The following is a 24,468-nucleotide window of genomic DNA, read 5'->3' on the forward strand; positions in this document are numbered from 1 at the left end:
CAGGAAATCTTCTTTCAAGAACATACATTACTAGGACAAACATTCCCATTTGATTTTGCTTGTTAAACATTAACAATACTGCAGACTTCTTGATTCTCTCATCACAAAAATACAGTGGGCGATGCAAATGACTGCCTGAGTCTAACATACAATACATCATTCATGGTTTTTTACTTACCATTTCCCATAAAACTGAGCATTGATGTGTTTGTACCCTCCTTAGAAATAAAGACCAAGTAGCCCTTCAAAAAGCCTCGAAGCACTTCAACAGACATGTCATCCCACTTTATCTGAACTGAACTCGAAGTGGTTTCTTTCACAGTACAATTTGGAGGTGAAGCTGGTGCTGTTGAAGAATAAGAATAGTATTAATGGAATTGGAACAAATTCATTATTGCTGCCTAATATGCTTTAAGTAGTTCAATTTTTGCTATGTACTACACATGAATACAATATAAATTCTTAAATACAAACTTGAAATCCCAGGATCAAAAATAATCCTGGCGACATCATTGTACTATACAAATTAAATGCTGGGATTTTTTCTGACTTCTTGGTTAAAGCTAAAATTATTATTCTTTTTAATAAATATACAAATTGAGTAATATCTCAACATTTAAAGAGGAGAGGATCTAGGGGCTAATCTGGGAGGGTTTATAAAACCTTTAGTGTTTTAATATGCAAGCGAGAAAAAAGCATTGAATAGAAAAGCATGTGTGAACCAGAAAAAGGGTTTAGAGCACAGCTGGAGTAGCTTGTGATGCGGAGAAGTTTGCAGTACACTGGGCAGCAATTGAAAAGTACGTGAAGATCAGAAAAGGATATAAGCTGTGGGTCAGGTTAGCAATTTCTGGATGATGTCCACAGTTCATGGTGGCTTTGGTTCATCTTTCATGTCACAATTAAGGTCCAGTTTAATTTTTGAGGTGATGACAGCATCCGTATGAAGAAAATAAGTCAGGGATATGTATCTAAGCTTCAAACTAAAAGCTGCTGGGCCCACTTCATCAATGTTGTGTTTATTTGACGGACACAACAGATGGATGATAAAATTAAAATAAAAAAATCAAAAAATCAGTGAAGCTCACTGTGGTCTCCAGCTGGAGAAGCATATGTCCCCATGCAATCTCTTGGGCCTGTGTACAGTGACTTAACAATGATGGTCTTGACTGCAGAGCACTCGGAGTTGGAATTCAAGAGCTGGTACATTCCCAAGCAGACACTGTAGGAGTACTGGGCAAAATGTCAATTTATCGGACGTTTTACAGAAGGTGTGTTGCAGAAGGTATGTTTGGTCGGTCTCTTTGGTTCTCAGGTCAGTCTCATTGTGGTCATGACATACTGAGTTTCCCCGTTGGGTCACTGTAGGCAATCAGAGGATTTCATAAGGCATAAGGGCAAATGACATTAAGACATGTGGAAGTTTAGTTCTCCGTTTTAGAATAGCCGAGGGAGGTTCTTCTGCTAAGAGCAGAATCTACTTTTTCAGATGGAGCTATCCAGGCACAATGACATTAATAATTTCCCAGGAACACTCTTACATCAGAAGTGTAGACAAGGGCAGGTGAGAAGCATGTGTTTAAAGTGGAAGCATTTGGGTGGTAGCTCCAGCAAAAACTGGATTCTAGACCAAAAGCATGGAGCTTATCAGGCAACCATAGCGATCTGTAGAGTATGAAAAGAATCATGTGATTACAGATGCAGATTTTCGCATTTAGCAAGCCATGCCAGGATTTGTTTTTGACTCGGATATAGATTTCTTATGTGACCTAGCCCCAGGATTGATTGTGTTCTGGGTATTTTTTATTCACAATGTTGTTTCTCAAGTAGAAGTATTTGCTGGATGATTATAGTTTGTTTTCTGGTGGAGGATGATGTGAGGTACATTTGCTTGACGTGCAGTTGCTTTTATGATGAAGGATTTACAGTTGATATTTTTAAATGTGAGCATTATTAAGTGATTACAGTTTCTCTTTTCTTAGGTAATACATGGAAGAGGTGCTTGGCTTCTGAAGATTTTTACAAGGTCATTCTCACTTACTGATTTTCAAACTCTTTTTTTATCCAAGCTTTCCAGAATGGTAAAGTGCTTTGCTATCTTTTTGAGGTCGTTCTACCAAAAGCACTTGTACATCCTGCTCATTTTGGAGAGTTCAGAGGTTTTAGCATATTTGTTCAAAATCTTCTTGGGAGACACTAGCAGTATAAGAGCTACTACAGTTTTACAATGGTTTATGGATGAAATGTACAACATGTCAATCTATCATATTGTAACATAGTATATTGTCATGATGCTGCCTATAAAACGAACAAGCCTAACCGCAGAACTGAAAAATGGATCAGAAACAGAAATTATATAAAAACAAAACATACTTAACTTATTAATAGTTGTGCATGGATTCTTGCCCAGTATACACAATTCTTGCTTTAACATGTGTTAAATCTTGTATGGAGGCTGCCCTTCACTTAGCAATAATTACAAGGCATCGTCACTTTAAATAAAGCAAAGAACTTTTGTGTTCTATGCAATTTTTGTTTTCCTTTATTACAGGTGATTGTTCTGATCATAGTATTTTTTTTTTTTTTGTTTTTTTTTTTTACAAAGTTACCACTTATTTATACAATTTATTTAACAATGGGATTTAACTAGAGCATCAATTATGGTGCTACAGCACTTTTGTAACATCATAAATATGGGCTGTCAAAAACCCCCAAATCTTTCCATTACTCTGAACCATATTAAGTGCAACTTACACCGTGAGGTCTCTCGGTGCTAAAGGCATTAAGAAAGACTAACATAACCAAACTGAAATTTGGAAACAAAATAGTCTCATATTTTCTAAATAACAAAAGTGTGAAGATCATTCTTAATTCTATTAGAAGTTTGTTCCAGAGAAGGGAAGGCCCCCAAACAAAGCTTATGAAAACGATGGTGGATTTAACATCTGAACTGATGACTGAAGCGCGTGGAATGGCTTGTAGAAATGTAATGTATGATTCCAGATCCTTAGATTAGAACATGTTTGTATGACACATAATGTCTTAAAGGAGATATGGTTTTCAAACTGCAGCCTAGGAAAAGCTGTTAGAATAGCTTGGAAGAGAAAATCCAAGGGGAGAGAGTGACCAGCGATGCCTCCTGGGTATGGATTGCTTGCAGCCTTGAGAAAGAATGGTTTGATATCAGAAGATGCATAGATTTTCAATAGTACAGTAGAGACCATATGAGGGCAACTAACAGTTTTCCGATTGTCAACTGAGAGAAAAGGAATTATTTGCCTTAATTTGCGTAACCAGATAGTGCAAGGTAAAACTACCACCAATAACTGGTTTCTCCCTAGTTAATGTATTATTCAGTTTAATACCTAAACTTTGACTGCAATCTCAGTGGATTAAAAAGGGAGGAAAAAAATCTGTTGCTAAGGTAGAAGGCCACAGAGAAAGATATATATTGAGCAGAAATAGAGAAATATGTAAGCACTGTGGTACTCCTGTGTCAATGGACTGAGGATATAAATAAAAAAATGACATAAAACATTTTTGGATCTATTCTCCAGAAATGAAGAAACCCATTAAACTGCAGTTCCATTTATACCAAACATCTTGATAAAAAGATTGAACAAATAATGGTATCAAAAACTGCAAATGGTCAAACTATGAGACCAAATGTTTTATTACGGTCTGCAGCAATTCTTGGATTGTCCACAACTGACACTAAGGCGAAATCACTACTTAGGTTGGGACAGAAGTCTACCTGAGCATCATTAAGAAGTCTGTTAGATTCTAGGTATAAAGAAAACAGTTAGGCATTAGTTATTGGCACAACCGTAGGTAATAAGGTAATTGGTCAGTAATAAGAAAGAGTTTCAGGGGCAACATTTTTTTTTTTTTTTAAATCAGCCTCTCCACATCTTGCTTAATTTTATATGTACTATACGGATCTGAATGAAATATTAGCACGTTTCCAAATAGTATCCATCATAGATATAATGTCCTGATAGATCACCTGAAGGGGTATGGTTGTTGAACTAGCCTCATTGACCTTTCCGAATGAGCTTTAAAAGCTCCTCTGGCTTTATTTGCCTAAAACCAGCTAAACCACAAAGCTGATGGAGTGATTAGGCATTGTGCTATTTCCCAGTAGTTTAGGCATTGTGCTATTTCCCAGTAGTAATTACTTTGGAATCAAACTTCTCATCAGCTGTTAAAGTTTGTATTTAAATGAGAATGCTGTATGGTATTTATTTTATCAATGAATTGTTTGTCCAAGTTATTGCATAGTTGCTGAGAACAGGCATTTACTATTGGGGGAACATGTATGTGCTGCATTATGGTGTCTGTTTGGTAAAGGAACTAATTTGTCTGCAATGTAAGAAGACTACCTAACATACTCAGTATAACTTGTAGAAGGACTGTAAAGCTTTTGGAGGGTCTGATTAAGCTATTATTAGCTATGAGTATCAACGTAATGCCTATGACGGTACTTAAATGATTTTTTTTTAGCCTTTGGCTGAAAACAGAGTAATTATACGTATAAACTGAAATCCTATTAGATAGCGAGTCATCTGTCAATATCAACAGCTCAATTGAAATCAAATCAATAATTCCCATTACATGTCCAGTGTGCACAACACACAGAATGAGTCAGCTCGTAGATTAACAGGATAAGACCACAGTATGATTTATGACCTTAAAGAAGAGAAGCGTTATTGTCTTTTTTTGTTATCAAAGTGAAAGTTCAAGTCACCTCTGAACATACATTGAGCCTAATACCATGAAGTAGCCAAACAACATCTTACAATTTGGGGATAAAACCTTTGGGGAACTAAGTGGACAATAAATTAATAAGAAAGACAAACACTGTTTGGAACAGATAAAAATATTTGCCGACAAACATTTGACATCAACTAAAGATACAAAGTTTGTGTTGGAGATTTTAATATGGTGGCAGCATCCCACACATTTTTCATATAGGCTGTCTAATTTAAGAAAGGTACAGTTTGTTAACTATAATATAGAACTTTATAATCTAAACATTCACTAAGCAATGGCTCATTGAAAAAATAATATATCAAGAGAGTTACCAGTAACTAGTCGGAAAGTTCTTAAAGAGTATTTAGCGCATGAGCGCAGACCACACTGGATGTATTGGGTATGTTGAGTTGCTGTCACCTTATCTTTATAAACCATCACATATGAGGAAGTGATGCCATTTTTTTTAGTTTGTTCACTAACGTGTATGGTGTTGAAGGAACTCCTCTACGTAAAAGAAGGATCACATAGGATCAGGTCTAAAAACTCCTTCAAAAGCTTCAAGTAATACATAGATCAATGCAAAGACTCTACGAATACAACAGGTACGTTTTACTGGTATACTCTATTAATTGTGGTATAACTTGACCGGTAGGCACCAAGATAACATCTGTCATTAGTTTAGTTCAAAAACTCACATTCTAATCCCCGCATCATCCCCCAACAATGCATCTGGGATCTAGAACCACCCAAAAAATAAAGATCCAACACAATAACACAACATCAAACATTTATGCACTGGAAACATATTACAACTTGCGCATCAAAAATGACATAAAAGAAAATATCTTTATACCTTTCCAGGTATGGAAAACAGATAACACAACATGCCTTCACACACTTAACAGAATGTATTAACTATACACAAAATCTCTCAATTTTCTAGGAGGTTTTCTTTCAGCAGATGACCTCAGACTACAGCTTCCCTCAGCCATCCCCTTCAACTCATCATTAAATGTGTCCTTATTCCAGGGCAAAGTGGCTTGTCTTTGCACAGATAATCTCTCCTTGTTCATCATCCAATCTAACCACACATTCTCGGACTTGCACCACTTGTTTGGGCATAGGAAGGTTTGAATGCCCTTTAGTTACAAACATAGGCATTTTAACTCTGACACAATACCCTTCCGTTACTTCCAACTAGTGCCTACCACTTTCCTCTCCCAATTTATTAGCACCATTTCTCTCTTACACTTGGCCTCTGCCAATGTATCCTTCTAATCACTTCTGCCTACCATCCATGATCCAACCAACTTAGACTAGGGCACCCATCCATTTAGTAGGCAAAACGGAGATAACCCTCTCAGAGCATTTGGAGTAGTATGAACAGTCTACAACAACTCAAACTCCTTATACCAATCCAAGCCATTTGCTATAGACAGTTGCACATTGTCTTTAATCACATTGTTACACCCTTTTCACCAGACCACTGCAACTTTTATATGCCTAAATAACCTGTGCATTGTGCTGCCAATCCTGTGCCCTGGAGCGGAATTGTAGAAGTTGGGGTCTGGTACATTCCATTCAGGGCATAGCTTGGTCAATAAGATTGTGGGGTGTGAGCTTCAGAATTCCCAAATATCACGCTGGGACATCTTGTAAAAAAACAAAATACATTATATGAGCAGCAGGACATTAGGGGGGTTTAAGGAGCAGAGGAAAGAGAAAGGAGGGCGGATTGTTAGGAGTACTTGAAAAGCAACTTTTTTTAAACTAATCAACGCATTTAAGGCCTTCAAAACAGAGACAAGTGAGTGTGCATGTAAAAATTCCTAATGAAATCCGGCAGACACTTCAGCATATCCGACTTGTATCCAACTATTTACAACAGAATACACTTTTTTCGGGGGGTGTAGCATCCCAAACACTCCCCTGAAACTACGTCCCTGATTCCATTGCAAAGTATGCAAAGCAGCCTTCCAAACAAAAGGTGAACAGGAAGTAGTTCAACATCCGGGCTGCTTTATTAAAGGTGTCTTCCGGGCTGTATTATTAAAGGTGTCTTGAGAGTGGAATTTACTTTTATGCCAGTTTTAGGGCTCCTGTGGTATGTTAAGTATTTCAGAAGTGGCAGCAGACCTTTGTGTAATTTCCTTCTGTGATACTCATTACATGTGGGCAAGGATGGTATAATTTGCTTACCAGGAAGTGCACTGTCAGTTTCTGTGCAGAGACAGTTTAAATGCTGCCCCCCAATGAGGTAACAATGTCACCAAGAAGAAAAGTGTTTGCCTCTGCCAAAAAATCTGGTAGCCCTTTTGGAGGCCCTTCACGTGTTTCTGTAGGAGGAACACACAGGGAAGCTGCACAAAGGTGCAGACTAGGGCTGTCAATAGGCTTCTTGGTTTCCTATTATTTCTGAGCTTCATTAGAGGCATCTTCTCCAATATCAGAGGTCCTATCCACAAAGGTTTACTGACTTGTTGGTACTCATGCAACTGTGGACACTTACTTCTGACAAATTTGGCCTTCGTAAAAGACCAATTGCCAGTCAACTGGAGGTTTGACAATTATATGTCAGGCAAATTTACACTTCAAAGAATCTTTCCTGTCTTTTATCAGTTAAACAACACTAAGATTTATAATCTGAGATGTTGTCCAATAAAGTGCATCATTCTATGCAATATATAGAATTGTTTCCAGGTAAATAACACCAAATGCCTCTTTGTACAGTTAAATAGCACAGTTACATTTAATCAAACCATGTGCCGAAGAAAAATCTTTTAAGGATCTACACAGCAAGCATTCAAACTCAGACAATAGATTCGCTTTACTAGCAAGGTATATGTGAATGTTAGCAAAAAAGTATTTAATTTAATTTCAGCAATCTAAACATGAATTTAGACACTAATGTATACGACAGTGGAAGCTGCAGGAATAGCTCCTCTCACATACTTCGAATGCTACATTGTTGGGTGACGAGAGATGTGTTTCTCTCGATTTATCTACTATTGCAGGGTTCTCCAAAGTTGGTCCTGGAGGGCTGGACCCATGCCAGACTTTAAAGATAACTACATTTATCTAAATGGGGATGTGCTAAAAATCTGGCCTGGATCCGGCCCTTCAGGACTGACTTTGGAGAACCTTGCACTATTGCATGGACTCAGTAAGATAGTGCTTCCACAAGTTATGCTAAGGTGTATATATGATTATCCACACATAGGTCAGCACAGGCCAGGGGATAGTGGAGGCTCTGAAAGCTAATTATACCTTCTTCACTTCCCTTTAGTAAATCATCTTCATGTTAGGATAATTTAAACAGCTGTCCCTGCAATAATGGAAACAACCAATTCTCTAACCACCAGAGGACACCAGTAACTGCACAGTTGCCATGCGGAAATGCAATCAGATGATCATAATGGTAACAGCCTTACCAAATTATGCACAGCCAAGCAGCATAGCGTCACGGGCACCGGGGCCATACACTAACTAAAACGCAGAGAGCATTATGCTAAATCTTCTAAATAAGATGGATGGACAACTCTTATTCTGGTCTACTGTTGCATCTCGCCTTGATATTCATCCCTTCCCGTGACTGCATTTCCTCAGCATAATATTAAACAATGACTCAATCTGGTATAATTATTTTTTCTTTGGTATCTCCCTGTCACTAATCTTCAACACTCTTTCCAATTATCTGAAACCCTTTGTTGAGGGATGCTTCTGGACTCTCTTCGACTACATATAAGATGTCAGAATACATTTGACCACAGATATATTTGGAGCACTCGTTTTACCCTATTCCTTCTTAACATTCTTAGACAAAGGCTTTTACTTCAGTGCTCTCTTGTTACTGTGAATCATCTCATATGGTTCACATTTTGTCTTGCTTCATGGCAGACGTATGCTACTTATTGACCATAAAGTATTTACATCCCTGAAGGTCTGTGCAATTCCTAAAAAAGTAAAAACTAAAATCAAATATTTTATGATCACATCAAGATTACATTAATTAATGTAATCGCCCAAGTGATCGATTTGATTTCTGAGGTTTTAAAGGATCATGTGAACAGGGTGCCCGCAGAAATAACAGAACTCATAGGTTAAGAATAAAAAAAATATCAATATTTATTTGCATGAATTAAGAGATTCTAAATCTTCACATTCAAACATAGGACATACAATAAAATATTGATTAATATTAAATGGGCTCTTATTTTCTTTAAATTAAACAAAATATGCTTCAAGCTATTCTAATATGGGCAATGTATGACAAACGTTTATTCTAGGTATGAGATATTATAATATTTTAAAACAAAAAGGTCAAATATTGTTTATAATTGGATTTTGCAAAGTTTCTAATCCACACCTACTATGCAAAGATTTGATTCAACTGATCATTACGAAAATACTTAAAGGTTTGGTTTAACATGGAATAGCAAATGAAGATACTTACGCAACTCTTGAACGTATCCGATTACAATCTTTAACAACTGATACTCATAGTTGTGGCAACTATAGACTGAAAATGTGTATCTTATTCCAGGCTGAAGAAGCGCTGCAAAGAAAGAAACAGATGCACTTTAATCTTTCAAGCAGAATACGACCAGAAATAGGTCTTAATGGGGGAAGCACTCTGAATCCAAAGATTCCAGATAGGAACGAAACGCTTTGACTGGAGTGGTGGGTTTAATTTATACATGACTGGGGAAGATCAAAAGAAACAAGTTCTAAACGTGAGGTTAATTCGAGCCTTCATTTGGATCCGAACAATGAATTAAAAACTATGAAGGAGTACATGTCTAAGGAGTTGTCGAGCACATCTGTCAAGTCTTCATACTTTTGGGTTGGGAGTGCCTCTCCCAGTTGTACATTTATCGTATATTGGTAACGCAATGCATTCAAATGGGGTTGTTGATGGCCAGGCTCCGGAGGAAGAGACCATGTAGTGTGTGTGTGAATACTTGCATGGCAATTAGAAAATGCAGTAGATCAGCCCACGTCTGTCTTTGAAAAACAATTTCAGAATGCAGCTAAAAAGTTAGGATTGATGAGGCTTTCTGCTGACTAAACCCTTCTGGAATCAGAACATGCAAGTCTATGGCCATGTTGTACTTGCAAACTACAAGATGCTTGTGTGCAACACAAAAATGTGTATTGATGGCTGCCATCTGAATGCATTTTCTAAATGTTCTTATTGAATGGGATATTTTTAAATAAAACAAAGTCTTTAAAAGATGACAACTGCAAAAATGTGCAAAGGCATGGGTGGCCATCTAGAAATGTTTACAAAAGTATTTAACCCCTTTAGTGCTGCCGTCGGCCGTTGGACGTTGCGAGCACTACCTCCGTAGTGCTGCGCACGACGAACGGCCGACGCGGCCCCACCCATTTCTTAGAACGTTCAGCACTGGCGCTGAACGTTCGACGCATGAAACGGGTTAAAATGATCACTCACTGGTAGTGTGGCCAGCGGGAAAAAAGCACCAGTGGGTTTTTAAAGGAGGTGGTAGTGACAGGAAAAGTTGACGAGGAAGAATTGGAGGGGGGCAGAGAGTGGGTCATAAAATAGTCTCTCTCTTGTACTGCACTGCAATGTAAGGTCTGATATCACCCGTGAAAGGATATGTCAATCAATCAAAATATAGACTAGAAGGGTCCTGGCAGGAAACCCACAAGAATAAAGGGAGGAGATGTGGCTTAATGGCCACATTTGGAATAGGGAAACCAGGTTCAAGTTCCGGTGTTGGCTCAGTTCCTGTGATTCTGGGCAAATCAGTTAATTTCACTGTGCTTAAAAAAGAAAAAAAAATCCGACCTTGTGCAATGTAATCTGGTGTTCAGGTACAATGCTCTAATGCCTTTGGGCTAAGCTTGTGCTATACGAAACTATATTTAAAAAATAAACGCCTTGAAATATGGACGACCAACAAAGCCAGACAGCCAACAAAGTCATCTAATCATGGGCAAGAAGTTGATGCAAACGCCTCTCTTAATATATGCTATACAATGGAAACAATGCGTCTCCTCCAGACAACTTAAGCTGTGCATAGCAGAGACTTAAAAGACATGGAAGAGTGGCATAGCATTTTGTGTTCGGGTGACTACACTGTAGAACATCTTGCATATGAACAGGCAGTCACTGTGGACCATCTTAACAACAGGAAGGTGCTAAATTGTGCCTCTACCCTATACAAAGTAGACTATGTTATCTATTAAGTAACAATAATATGTTCAACAAGACAGATATACACCCTGAAGGTCACATTGTATGGAAAACGCTGAGAACTCATTCCCAAACAATGTGGGCTACATAAACTTTATATCTGAAATGAAGTGCTACACTACAGATATGGGGCAGCAAGCATGGAACATCATGCTCTCTCTAATGTCTTGAATGTCCAACTGTTATCAGCACAGGGTGAGTTTGTAACCAGGCTTTCCTTATAAGTAGTAATTGCAGGTATATTAATTATGTCTTCAATTTAAGCTGTACTCATATGTAGGCTACATTGAGCTTTAAAATGATTGTAGGGCCGGTGTGTTCATCAGAGGTCGAGAAGGCTGGATTCATGCCAGATTTTCTGACACCTACCTAAAATACATTTATATATCATACATCTAAATGGCATTCATTTACATAGTCGGTGGTTAGCTTGAAAATCTGGCATCTACGATCTCCATACATGTCCTGGATCTACAGAGGATAAGCCTGCTGTAGTACAAAGTGATGGTTCAGAGAATGCTACTTCTAGGTCACTCTTCTTTAAAGTGACACTGGGCTCCTTTAATCTTCAGCCTACACAAGGATGATGCCTGAGGATCAAGATGAACAGAGTGGAAGGACTAACAGGAGAACAGAGTGGAAGAGGACTGAGGTGAACAGAGTGGAAGAGGGCTGAGGTGAACAGAGTGGAAGAGGACTAACAGGTGAACAGAGTGGAAGAGGACTAACAGGTGAACAGAGTGGAAGAGGACTAACAGGTGAACAGGGTGGAAGAGGACTAACAGGTGAACAGAGTGGAAGAGGACTAACAGGTGAACAGAGTGGAAGAGGACTAAGGTGAACAGAATGGAAGAGGACTAAGGTGAACAGAGTGGAAGGACTAACAGGTGAACAGAGTGGAAGAGGACTGACATGTGAACAGAGTGGCGCTCAGAGTTCAAGTGCTCGCAGAGTAATATTCCTCTAGTGTTTGACGGGCCAAAGGAAGAACTTGCACCTTTATTTAGTAACAAATAGCACCTCAATGTCTCTCTGAGACAAATATCCTGCAGCCATTGACTGGTAATTCACCCTACCTGAGATATTAAGTCACATCAGAGATTTGAAGTGGTATTAATGTGTGCCCATGGCATATGCGTCTACCCTTCTTATTTCATATGGATCCTCCAGGCTCCCTACCCACCTCTGTAGCTCGTGCCATGGAGTCGGCTTTTCGTTGGATGGCCTCTGGCAGGGAGCTCAGACATAGCAAAATAGTGTAGTCTGTTTGGATCAACAAAGGGGTGGGTTCACTTTGGGGTTCAAAATGACAGTACAGTTAATTCAAGCTGTGCTCTAGGTGTCTAGCAATAGAGCTGCAAATCTTCATCTGCAAACAACGCCTCTACAATTTTTCGGAGCAATCGCATAATAATGCAATTTGTTTTAGCACAATTTGTCTGCGTGATGGTGTCATGGAACCCTAGATGTTGGATACTGCTGGGAGTTTGTGTCTATATTTGCATGGCATTTGCAATAGTCCGGATAACAACTGCAGAACCCAAACCTCGAAAAAAGATATGTAGGCGGATGTACATGCTTGAAAATATTCAATACTAAGAGCTTTTGAAACAAAGTTAAATTTACAAAAACAAGTACTTGCTAAAGATCTAAACAAAACAATGTTCATGCATTTCCATGTATAATGCATAACAAGTGAGACGTTTGATATGGTACATAAGTCAAACATTTAAAAGAAAACAACTCAGACTTACAAGAGGGAATCCACGCATCGGTTGCATCCGACGGAAATGTTTTCCAGTCTAGGGGTGATGGCACAGACCCTAAGGAGTGGCGCCACTGCACCGTGATACCACAGGTGGCACCGGAGCCATGACGCCACGTGATGTTCATGCCATCGCCGGTTCCTACAGCATGCTCGGTTTCAACATTACCTATGAGTAAAACATCAAGTAAAAGAGAGCAAAATAACTGAAAAGGTATGAATGAGGGAAAAACAGAATTACTTTTTATAAAAGCAGATACATTTATGGACAGACTTGATATATGGTGGATGTTGTGGAACCTGTGAAAGCTGATGACTCTCAGGAGCATGAGTGTATATTTAGGAACAATGAAAACTATTTTCCATTTTAGAACTGACCACTGCTAGACTGACACTGGCCCTGTCCTGTCTCTCTTATTGAAACTGGCTAAAAATATGGCTAGAAATGCTGGCCAGACGGTTGAACGAGTTAGGACAAGCTGCGGGCAACTGATATCATATGATTCCAAAAGCAGCCTTACTGTTGTTAGAATGTCCACTAAGAGCCTCATGATCAGTTCCCTCTTAACTCCTTGAGATACCTTGGCCATAATTAACTATTTTAACCGGTATCTCCCCATGAGTACAGGGGGATCACGTCTTAAATTCTCCGGAAGGCGGGATAGTCACCTGGACCAGGAACTATCGAGTCATTTTATGCAGCTAGATGGCTGCGGTGGCAGGGGGTTCAGTGCAGGCGGAGAGGCCATCTGGGGCCAAGCTGGAGGGGACAAGTGCTGCACTTTACTTCCCCTTAATGCAGAATATCCAAAACGGGATAAGTTAGGAGGAATATTAACTCTTAGTACAATACACATGTTATTAACCTCTGCCAGTGTTGGAGAACATAAGTAGAGATTAAATAGAGGAACTATTTATTATTTGTTATATTTTAAAGTATCTCTTGCTCTGTGAGAATAGACAAATCCACAAAGTGGGGCCCAGAAGGACTGAGTTAGATGTTTCGAGCCTCCTCCATCCAATATTTTACGACACCGGAGCAGCACTTAATTGCCTTAATACTCCGCTGCTCACATCTTTCGTGGTCCCAGGGGGAGCAAGGCGGCTGTGTCATGTGCACAATAGTAAATATAACACTAGGGAAGCGGCCTGCTGAATAAACATTCCTTTTTTTTTTTTAATCGTTTTTATTGAAGCATAATAATATGATGGTACGGTACAGGGATGCATTGTCTCCATTTATCATACATTGTTACTTCCCTCCATAGTACCTTCGCTGCGTCAAACATTTCTATTTATTACTGAAACAACCCACTCACAACTCCCCCCTCCCATACCCTCCCACCTCGGCACTGTAAGGTACATTTTCATCATCGTAGTACGCAGTCCATCTCACACAATCATATCATTTGTAACGCATCCAGCGCAGTACCTCTGAACATACCTAGTAATCCTACAAATCAACATTCATCAGGACTTGCACCCAAGTACTCGTGTAACTTATTGTATGGAGGCGCGTCATCATCAAAACACTATCAACTCCCTTCTATAGAGGTGTCAGATGTATCACTTCCCCCTCCCTCAAAGGACCCCATTAGAGTATTCCAGTCTAGCGAGATAGGGTTCTTTCTGAGTCCCCTGCGCTCTTCCCTTTGTAGTGTCATACCTTCTGCTTTACCCCATCATAACATTTCCGCCCTCCATACCTCTGGGTCTGGCGGTCTCGGCGACTTCCATTTCATTGTCAGAGTTTGTTTCGCCAGCAGCAGAGCCAGGTCAGTGAAGCGTGTACCTACACTTTTCTTCCTCTCTACAGGGCCCAGCCCCAATAATGTGTATTCCGGTGTGGTGTATGGCTTGGAAGGAACCAGCCTTGTCAGGTCAGCCTGGACAGTCGCCCAGTAGTATCCCAGTTTTGGGCACTCCCAAAGCATATGGATCAGGTTTGCGCTTGCCGCTCCACATCGGGGGCATGTGTCCGGTGCGGTGGGGAACATTGCATGTATGCGGCGCGGAGTTAGGTATGCCCTGTGTAGTAACATGAGCTGTATGAATTTGAATTTCGGGTTCCGGGACACCTTTTTTGGGGAACGCTAAGATCTTGGTCCATTCCGTGTCTCTAATAGGTCTCCCCAAGTCCCGTTCCCATTTGTCTCGTGTCAGGTGCAACGGGAATGCTCTACCCTCCCGTATGCCATGTGTCAGCCATCGTGTCAAGTGGCTTCCAGAGCCCATTAAGTGAAGCATTGTGATCAAGGGGTTTGCGGGAGGCTCCTGGCCATCCGCTGCCCACACCCGTGTGATGTAGTGTCGCACCCCCGCATGTAATAGGAACGACCCTCCTGGTGCGTGATGCGTTGCGCAGAAGTCTCCAAACGCCATTACCCTGCCTCCATTAAAGAAATCCCCCACCTGCGTCACGCCTGCTTCATGCCAGTCCGCCAGTTGCACACTCCAAAGTGGCCTCAGACCCACCGGCAGTCACAGCAGCGGTATCGTAGGGGCGTAGGAGGACGTTCTGGAGGTATATCTCATCGCCTTTCTCCAGTATAGAACCGCAAGACGAAGCAGCGGGGGCGTCCGCCGTGGTATCTCAGCTCCAGGTGACAGTAAAGTGTGTATGTCCCCCCTGTTCCAGTCTGCTTCAGAGACATTAATTTCATGCAGATTCCTTCCAGCCACCCAATAGGCTAACCATTGCAGTTGGCAGGCGAAGTTGTACGCTCGTAGGTCTGGTACACCCATACCTCCTGCCGACGTAGGGAGTTGCAGTTTAGCCAGGCTAATTCTTCTCCTCCCAGCACCCCATACTAGTTCCGTCAGTAGTGTGTTCAGTGTGGCAAACATTGTCGCAGGTATCAGAAACGGAATGTTCGTAAAATAATAAAGGAGCCGGGGTAGGACCACCATTTTAGAGATGGTTACCCTGCCTGACACTGACAATGGCAGCGCCGTCCAGAATTGTACCTGGGACCTCAGTGCCCTAATCGCCCTCCCTAGGTTGCCGTCTATCATGTCCTGTGCTCCCCTGTAAATTTGAACCCCAAGGTATCGGAAAGTAGTCTCCGCCACCTGGAAGTTATGTGGTGCGAAAGGGACTCGATCCTCTGCCGTCGGTATGGAGAAATAGAAACCATGCAATTTCATCTCGCTTATGGTGAGCCCAGATAGTATGCGGAAAGTCTCAAATATGGCGGGCACCGGCTCAATATCACCCTTCAGGTCTCTGAAGTACAGGATGATATCATCAGCGTATGCCGACACAATATGCGTGACTCCGTCCCTATGGATGTCCCTGTGCTGTGCCCGCCCTCGAAGTTTGCCCAGTAATGGCTCTAGTGCCAGTATGAACAATAGCGGGGACAGCGGCATCCCTGCCTTGTGCCTCTCGCCACTTCCATGGGCGCCGATATGCAGCCATTCGTGCGGACACGTGCCGTGGGGCGGGTGTATAGCAGCTGAATCCAGGACAAAAATGTGGGCGGTATGCCGAATCGTGTAAGTGCCTCCATCATGTAGTCCCATCTTATGGAGTCAAAGGCCTGTTTTAGGTCCAGGGAGATACAACCCTCCCCCCTTACATCCTAAGTCCCACTAAGCATTAGTTGGCTGAGCCTCCTGAGGTTCATGGCCGTGCTTCTGCCCGGCACAAAGCCACATCGGTCAGGGTGTATCATGTGCGGTATGTATTGTGCCAACCTCGTTGCTAGGATCTTGCTTAATATTTTATAATCCAGGTTTAGTAAGGAGAGGGGTCGATAATTAGCCATTTGTAGGCCATCCCTGCCCGGTTTCAAGAGTGACACTATAAGGGCTTGAAGTGACGTCTGTGGCAGGCTACCCATTTGGAGCGCCTCCTGATAGACTGTCTGAAGGCGTGGGGCAAGAAGGTCAATGAAGGCACCATAGAACTCGGCCGGTAGGCCATCCGTTCCCGGCGTTTTGTTCCGTGGTAGTGCTCTTATTGCTCGGCGGATCTCGGCGGTTGCGATAGGATGGGACAACTCCTTGCATTGGGCATCCGTCATGCGCGGCAGGTCTATCCCCTCCAGGAACTCTCTCAACGTCGTGTCTGTCTGTGGGTCGGGTGGGCTGTATAGGGACTCATAATATGCCTTGAACGCAGCGTTTATGCCTATCTGTGTCGAGGTTCGGGATTCCCTCTGGTCAAGAATCTCCATTATCGGCACTTGTACGGGGTCGTCTCGTACCATACGAGCCAGTAGGGGCCCGCCCTCTCCGCTTGCGCGTGCTGCCTGCTCGTATATTCCCTGTAATCTAGAACTCTCAGTTCCTCTAACAGCTCTGCATGTTGTATATGTGCTCCCTGCAGCGGCGTGAACGGTACGTTCGTGCCAGCCGCTTCACTCTCCAGTGCTGCCAGTCTTCCCTCCACTTCCCGCAGTTTATCCAGCACCATGTGTCTCATGCCTACGCGCGTGCCCATTGCTACTCCCCGTATGTTCGCCTTAAAAGCGTCCCAATCTACACTGCGGGAGCTCGCCGATCCAGTGTTTGTATCAAAATAGGACGTGATGGCTTCTGCGAGTGTTGTGCGATAAACCGTGTCTTCCAATAGTACCGGCGCAAGGCGCCAGGTAGGTATTGGCGTCGGAATCCTGCCCCCATCGGAACGTGACCTCTACCGGATTGTGATCTGACAATGTCTTGCCCATGTGTTCCGCCATAGCGACTCTCCCCATCAGTGACGTAGTGCAAAAGAAATTATCTATTCTGGTATGTAAGCTGTGAGGTGGTGAGTAAAAGGTATATTCTCTATCCAGCACATGTTTGGCTCTCCATGCATCCGCCAGTCCCCACCCCTCCGCCCACCTCCTCAGTGCATCCGCATGCTTCCTGCTCTCGGTGTCTTGTAGTGGTGGGTGCGATCTGTCTAATGAGATATCTTACACCGCATTGTAGTCCCCCCCTATGATCCAACTATGGTCAGCCCATTCCGCCATAACACTATTCACATGCCGTAAAAAGTCGGATTGACCCGAGTTGGGGGCGTAAATACTGCCTAGTACTATCGGAGTGCCATCCAGTATCCCACTAACAAACACATACCTGCCCTCCTTATCTATGCGTTTCTCCACTAGCTTAAACGGTACAGAATTACGAATCCATATCGCAGCCCCTCTTGAGAATACAGAGTATGAGGTAGCAAACAATTGCCCTTTCCACTTCTTAAGTAGCTTCCCCCCCTCTGCAGTGTTCAAATGAGTCTCTTGGAGACAAGCGATCTTGACGTTCCTGCGGTTGAGTTGCGCCAGCAGTCTATGCCTTTTATGGACAGAGCCCATGCCTCTGACATTCCAGGAGCACAGTTTGTACTCACTGTTAGTCCCCATTGCTCCCATTTGTAGGCCAGATCGGTGTGTGCTGCGTTGCAAAAGATCCCAACAAAGTATTCCATGCCCCCAGTGCCGTGTTAACAGATAACCCCCGAACTCTCAGGTCCCTAAGCCAAAACTCTCGGGGACCAAACCGTAACGCCCAACTTGGGCGATTGAACAACATAGTCATTTCCATTAGGCGGGGCGGGGAGCCACTCGCTCCGGATCAGAGCCTGGTGATAGTACAGTTACGTGCCCTTAGCCGGTGCTCCCCTACCCACATCCGCCCCTTATGCCATGTATACTTTACCATTCGAAGCCTTCTATTGTCGCGGTCAGAATTCATTGGCCACTTGCGCCGTAATTTTGGGGAACAGTTGCAGGCTATCAGCCGACCCTGATACCTCCGTCAGCGTTCCAGAGCGGTTGCCCTCCGCCGAGTGAACATTGGCGTCGTGCGCCGCCAGCGCTGCCTCCGTCAGGTGTCCTACTTGCGCTGTTCTGACAGATCCCGTCGACTTGTGACCCCCGCTGGACGACGATCCCTTGTTGTTGTGTGTCGAGTTGGGTGCCTCATGATTCCGTTCCTGGTGTGAGGGCCCACCTCCCCTGTCGTCCTCAAAGAGGTCCTGGGTAGTTGGCGGCGTAAGCGTCACCTCCACCCATTCCGCCGCTTCCTCCGGCGAGTCGAAGAAGTAGGATTTGTTGCCATGCAGTATCTTAAGGCGAGCAGGGAATAAGAGGGCATATTTAAGGTTTCTGTCCCGCAACTTGCGCTTCACTCCCAAGAACGATGCTCTGGCTCTTTGTACCGTCGGGGTAAAATCTGGGTACACTGAAATGGTTCTATCCTCATAGCGGATCGGGGCCTTCTCTCTCGCCACTCGTAGCACAGAATCCCTGTCTTTGTAGTTCAGCAGGCGAGCAATGAGTGGCCTCGGTGGTGCTCCTGGCTTCGGTGGTATCGCCGGCATCCTGTGTGCTCTTTCCACGCTGCACAGCGGAGTGAGGTCTTGTGGGCCAACTAGCGTTTTCAGATAGTCTCCCACGAATTGCGTGGGGTTCTTCCCTTCGCTTCGTTCCGGTATTCCCAAAATTCGCACGTTGTTGCGGCGGGAACGCCCTTCCGCATCGTCCACCTTATTCCACAGTAACTTGATTTGTTTCTCCATGTTTTCCAATTTCGTGGAATGGACCGTCTGCTGCGGGATTAGATCATCCAGTGCTATTTTGTGCTCGGTTACCTTTTCCGCCAGCTTGTTATGGTCTGCTCGTAGTAGTGAAAGGCCAGTCGCCATATTGTCCATTCGTAGTTCCAGCGCTTCTCTGGACGCCTTTATTTCCGCCAGTATAAGGTCCAGTTTGGCGTCCTGGGTGGCCATCCCGGTCGGTGGGACGATCTCCGCATTAGAGGAGGCCAGCGGGTCTTCCGATCCTGTTGATTGTAGTTCCGAGTTGGCGCCCATGTCCTGTGCCTTGGCTCTGTTCCTCCCCATGACTCGCTCTGTGCCCGGGCGTGTGCCCCGCACTATTGGTCTCCGTCGGGGATGCACATCAGTCCTACCAGGTTATGCGTTGTTGTCGCCTTACTGCTCCGGGTGACTCCTATCAGTATGCTTATGTGTGCAGCGTGGATGTCCCGGAAGGGTCGCCCCGCTCCACTCGTCTGTCACCAGACAGTGGGTGGACCCAACGCGGGTCAGCACCACCCCAGCTCTGTCGGTTATGGCGTCCTGCGACACTGTATGTTCATGTGGGTCCTCTCAGCCCCATCAACGTCACATGTCGCTGGGATCACAGCGGCAGGCGCGGCGGCGCCTCCGCCCAAGACAAGATGGTGGCAATGTTAGCAGCTTCTGGCGCTATGTAGAAATCCCATGTATGCAAGGTCGGGGGTCTGGCGATGGGATTACCGGGAGTCCTGGTAATTATGGCGCCCCGTGCTGTTGTCGGTCTGCTCCGACCCTCGCAGCCCCAGCGAAGCACGTAGTGCCGGGAGTCTTGCCGTAGGCTCGGCAATCCAGGACAAGATGGCGGCCGTGCTTCCGCGGCAGTCCCCAGGCAGCCGCCCTGCTCAGTTGGGGTCAGGGGCCCGGTGGCTAGATTTCGGCGGTCCCTCCACCTCGACGGACAGTCCCGGTGCCCCTGACAGCGTGCGTGTATTGGCGGGTGCGGACGCCGGGCTTCGCGCTCCAACTCTGCCTGGCCGGCGCCGCCTCCGCGCGGCCTCCGAAATCCCTCTTCTCCGCTTGGCTCACCCCCGTGGTCTGCTTCCCTGGTCTCCACAGGGCACCGCTGTGTCTGGCTGCGTCTCGGCACTCCGGATCCCCCCTCCAGTCGCGTCTCACCGTTCCGCTGGGTCTCGGCGATCAGGCGCTACCCCGGCGGCGGTACTTTCCACTGTGGGCCGCGGCTTCAGCCGATGTGTCAGGCCCCGTAGATGGCGCTCCTCTGTCCCGGCCTTCCGAGGTGTCTCACCCTCACTCGTGATCGTCTCGTGATCACCCCGGGCTCCGGTGTGTTTCAGGGGTAAGTTGGGCGGCTTGTGGGTTCGGGTGTATAGGATATTTTACTCGTGTTGTGGGCTTCGGACGGAGCTACCCTAGAGCACGTCTGCCATGCTCAGCTCGTGGCCACGCCCCCCTGACTAAACATTCCTATCTACCATCCACAAAGGCGCACTAGAAAATCCCCTGCACTGTTGGTCAAGGTGAAAAACACCAAATTAACTCCCACCCTGGCACAAAACAAAGGAAAACACATGGAGGAACGAAGATCCACTTCTAGCCCTTGACAAAGATATAGAAAGTTCTAAATAAAGCAATATCCTTCTGCCACTGGGGAAGGTGTAGGGGCAACAATAACCCTGCCAGCCCTTGGGCATGTCTAGGAGAGTTTAAAATGTAAACATCCCTTTCTGTCTCTGGGCAGGGGTTAGTGGTAACATCAAACTCGCCAACACTTGGTCATGATTGAGAAGGTCATGTACTGGGTGAAGCAAAAACAAATATCTATCTCTGTCCTTCAGCAAGGCAGGGTTAATGCTTGACCTTTAGGCAAGGCTGAGGAAAGAACAACAAACCCATATTTTTTGGTGAAGACCCTGATCTTTAGAAACATGAGCTTCCCATGGGACTCCTCCTGGTGGGCAGCTGCACTGGGAAGCACACCCATCCCCAAAGACCAGGCCAGAAACCTCATTTCATCATAGACAACAAACTCACAAAGAATAAACAGGTGAACACAGTGACCTCATGCGGCTTCCTCATACTCAGCAACATTTTCAAATGGCTTCCCACGTCCACAAGACGTACTGTCACCCGGCCCTCATAACCAGCAGACTAGACTACCAAAAAGTGCTCTATGCTGGCATCTAAAAACACTACTGCCAGACTCATCCTAGACACCGCAGAAATGCGCACATCACTTACTACCTCTCCACTGGCAACCCATCCAGGGAAGGTGCCTATTAAAGCTACTCGTCTACGCCTACCAAGCACTCCACAACAACAGACCTGTGTAACTCAACAACTGACTTCAACTCTACCATACAACCAGACAGCTACACTCCGCCTCACTCGCCCTAACAAGTGTCCCCCGCATCCACAGAAGCAAGTGATTAGGGCACTCCTTCTCCTAAATCGCCGCCAAGACATGCAATTAACTCCCTCAAACACATCAGGACCGCCCTTCGCTACTCAACTTTCACAAGAAACGGAAGACCTGGCTGTTTAATTAGAACACCGCCCGACCTACGTTCCTGCTCCAGTGCCTGGATACCCTCACAGGTGAAAAGTTTGAAGGAGATGGTAAAGTGGACGCAGCCAGCAAAATAATCTCTGTTAAATTGGCAAAGCCAGAGATTCTGTTTTCCTTTGACCTCTAATCTATCGGGCAATGGCTATGGCCTGCTATTTTCCCTCATGGTCAGGCCGGGACGGTGGGAGGAGGAGAAGATTCCTACTAATGTGGATCTCTACGTCTTCTTATAGATAGTGTATCACAAACACTCCAACATTGTGGTTGATTTCATCCTCTCAATATTCATGTACATCTAAAGTTAATTAATTTATTTAATTAAAAAAATAATCAAAAATGTGTGTTTTTCTTAGCATTTGTTTGCAAATATTAGCATGTTTACAAATCAAAGAAATCGAAGGATAAAACTGCCAACTGGATTTCATTGATTCACTTTGTTCTCTTTGTTCAATCTGTAACAACTGTGATAGGTTAAAAGCCTGCATTAACTACTCTGGTTTCCCCAAGGTTTACTGCAAATTGGTTTAGGCGGTAGGAGATATGCAAAAATGAGGTTTCCTAAAGAGTGTTTTCTATGTTGAACTCGGTCTTAAATAAAAAGAGGCAGATATCAGATGTGCAGAGTATAATATGCTTTTTATTGATAAGTGTGGGGAGGGGCCAAGCCAATCACCCCGGGCCCACGCGAGAAGGGTACCCCCACAGAGCGGTCACCCCCCTGTTGGAGTAAGGACCACCACAGAGACCTGAGCTAATCGGTCCCCTCCACCCCGCGCATACTACCGGACATCCACACCTAACTGAAACAAGTATCCAGAGATACGAGCAATCCCACCTAAACACAGTTGGAAACTTCCCACTCCCCTCTAGTTCCTCCCTCCCTATGGTTTACTCCAACGGTTACAAAAAGTTTACTAGTTCACACTGGAGGGGTACCCCACCAGAGAATACTTGGGAACGCATTTAGATAAGGTCGACACGGCAACATAAAGAGACACACATCATGACACCCCCGTCAGGTACACCCGAAGAGACGGATAATACATAAAGCGGAGACGCAGGGTCACTGTTGCGTTAAGAAGGGTGTGTCCACCTTCCCCGACAGATCTTCATTATAATGTGTACGACACAGACATTGCAGTAACATGAAATATGTACACGTGGACCAATCAACTTAATAACAGTTGGACAGTACAATACGTATGTATGGAATTATGTATTTGGTTCGGCTTGTTAATGTATCTTTCGTAACATTGCACTACTGCACTGAACTAAAAATGTTGCAATGAAAGCTAAAACCCAATAAAAATATTTAAACAAAACAAAGTGTGGGGAGGGGCCATAAATCTTAAGAGGCTAACGCTTAGGTGAGCCATGATTCCTCTCCCCTTCCTCCACAATAGTAATAGTAAATGGCAAACCAATAAATACACCTCGGGCCGGAATCTAGACACTATAAGCCTGATGTGGTAGTAAAGCAGACGTGCTAGTGGTACTGGAGCTGCTTGGTGCTCAACTCACAGGTAACAGCATCAAGACTCACCAATATGCCGATGAGCCACAACTCTACTGGAAAGTCTACTCTGCTTTAGACATTCAATGCCACTGCTTGCACATCATCGAGAACTGGATGTCTAAAGCCTACCTAAGGCTCACCCCAACTAAGATAACATTTCTATTTGACAAGAATAACAAAAAGCACAAACTTGGCTCAATGGCATGAACCTTGATGGTTTCAAAGCACAACATTTACTGAATGCCAAATCACATAACATCACCCTGAACACCAACCTCTCCCTCAAATAACATTGTTAGAAAAAAAGACTGCCTGGTACTAGCTCCCTCTTCTAAAGAAAGTCAAACAGTTTCTTCCATAAAGCGACTTCAGTATTACTGTTCAAACCTGTGTACTCTTGCATCTGGATGGTGGTAAGGCCCTACTCTATGACCTCCAAGACTCCATCAGGGCCAGAAAAAATATGATCATATGACAGCCCCATGATGGATTCCATTGGCTCCCGTTGCCAGCCGCACTATCTTCAAATTTAGCTGTATCACCTACAAAGCCAAAACAACTAGCACTGGTGCTCATCTTGCAGACCAGCTTACCACCTCTAGTGGCTTTTCGGAACAGCCAGGACACCAACAGAATGCAAAGTAAGTGTAATACAGAAAAACACAAAACAACTGGCCTTTTCTATCTATTTAGCAGGATCTATGTATCCATCAGGACTGCCCAAATGCTGCTCCAATTTAGGAAAGAGTTGAAGACTCAGTTCTTTAAAGAACACAACATTACTATCCATTAACTGTGCAGACATTAAGCTTGCTTTTGACCAAGTACAGCACTTTGCTGACTTTTGGCTAGGTTTGCAGTACAGAAATACCTATAGAAATACCATATACATACATACATACTGGTCTCCTTGGACACAGAATCATCAATATCTGTAACACTCCATGTATAAGCATTTGAAATTATTTTGCCCATCACGATGATCTTTTCCCCCTGCTTTTTGTAAGCGTCCCGATGGTGCTTAACCAGCTCCTCCATCTCCTCCCACTGATAACAGTCATATCTTTAAAACAAGTCACCACAGTTAGTAACACGCCACTGTGTAGCTGCC

At 44.1% G+C, this 24,468-nt stretch overlaps 1 protein-coding gene across 2 annotated transcripts in view; it reads right to left on the reverse strand.

Annotated features, from left to right (window-relative positions):
- Positions 1-24,468, reverse strand: part of LIFR (LIF receptor subunit alpha) — a 682,553-nt gene that overhangs the window by 75,250 nt on the left and 582,835 nt on the right. For both annotated transcript variants that reach the window (XM_078674980.1, XM_078674981.1), the window contains exons 15-17: positions 12,733-12,912; positions 9,209-9,310; positions 179-346 (exon numbers count right to left, since the gene is read on the reverse strand). In XM_078674980.1, the coding sequence (XP_078531106.1) occupies positions 179-346; positions 9,209-9,310; positions 12,733-12,912 (450 nt within the window). The remainder of the gene's footprint in view (positions 1-178; positions 347-9,208; positions 9,311-12,732; positions 12,913-24,468) is intronic.

This window comes from Lissotriton helveticus, chromosome 2_1 (genome assembly GCF_964261635.1).
Source record: "Lissotriton helveticus chromosome 2_1, aLisHel1.1, whole genome shotgun sequence".
NCBI classification, from domain to species: Eukaryota; Metazoa; Chordata; class Amphibia; order Caudata; family Salamandridae; genus Lissotriton; species Lissotriton helveticus.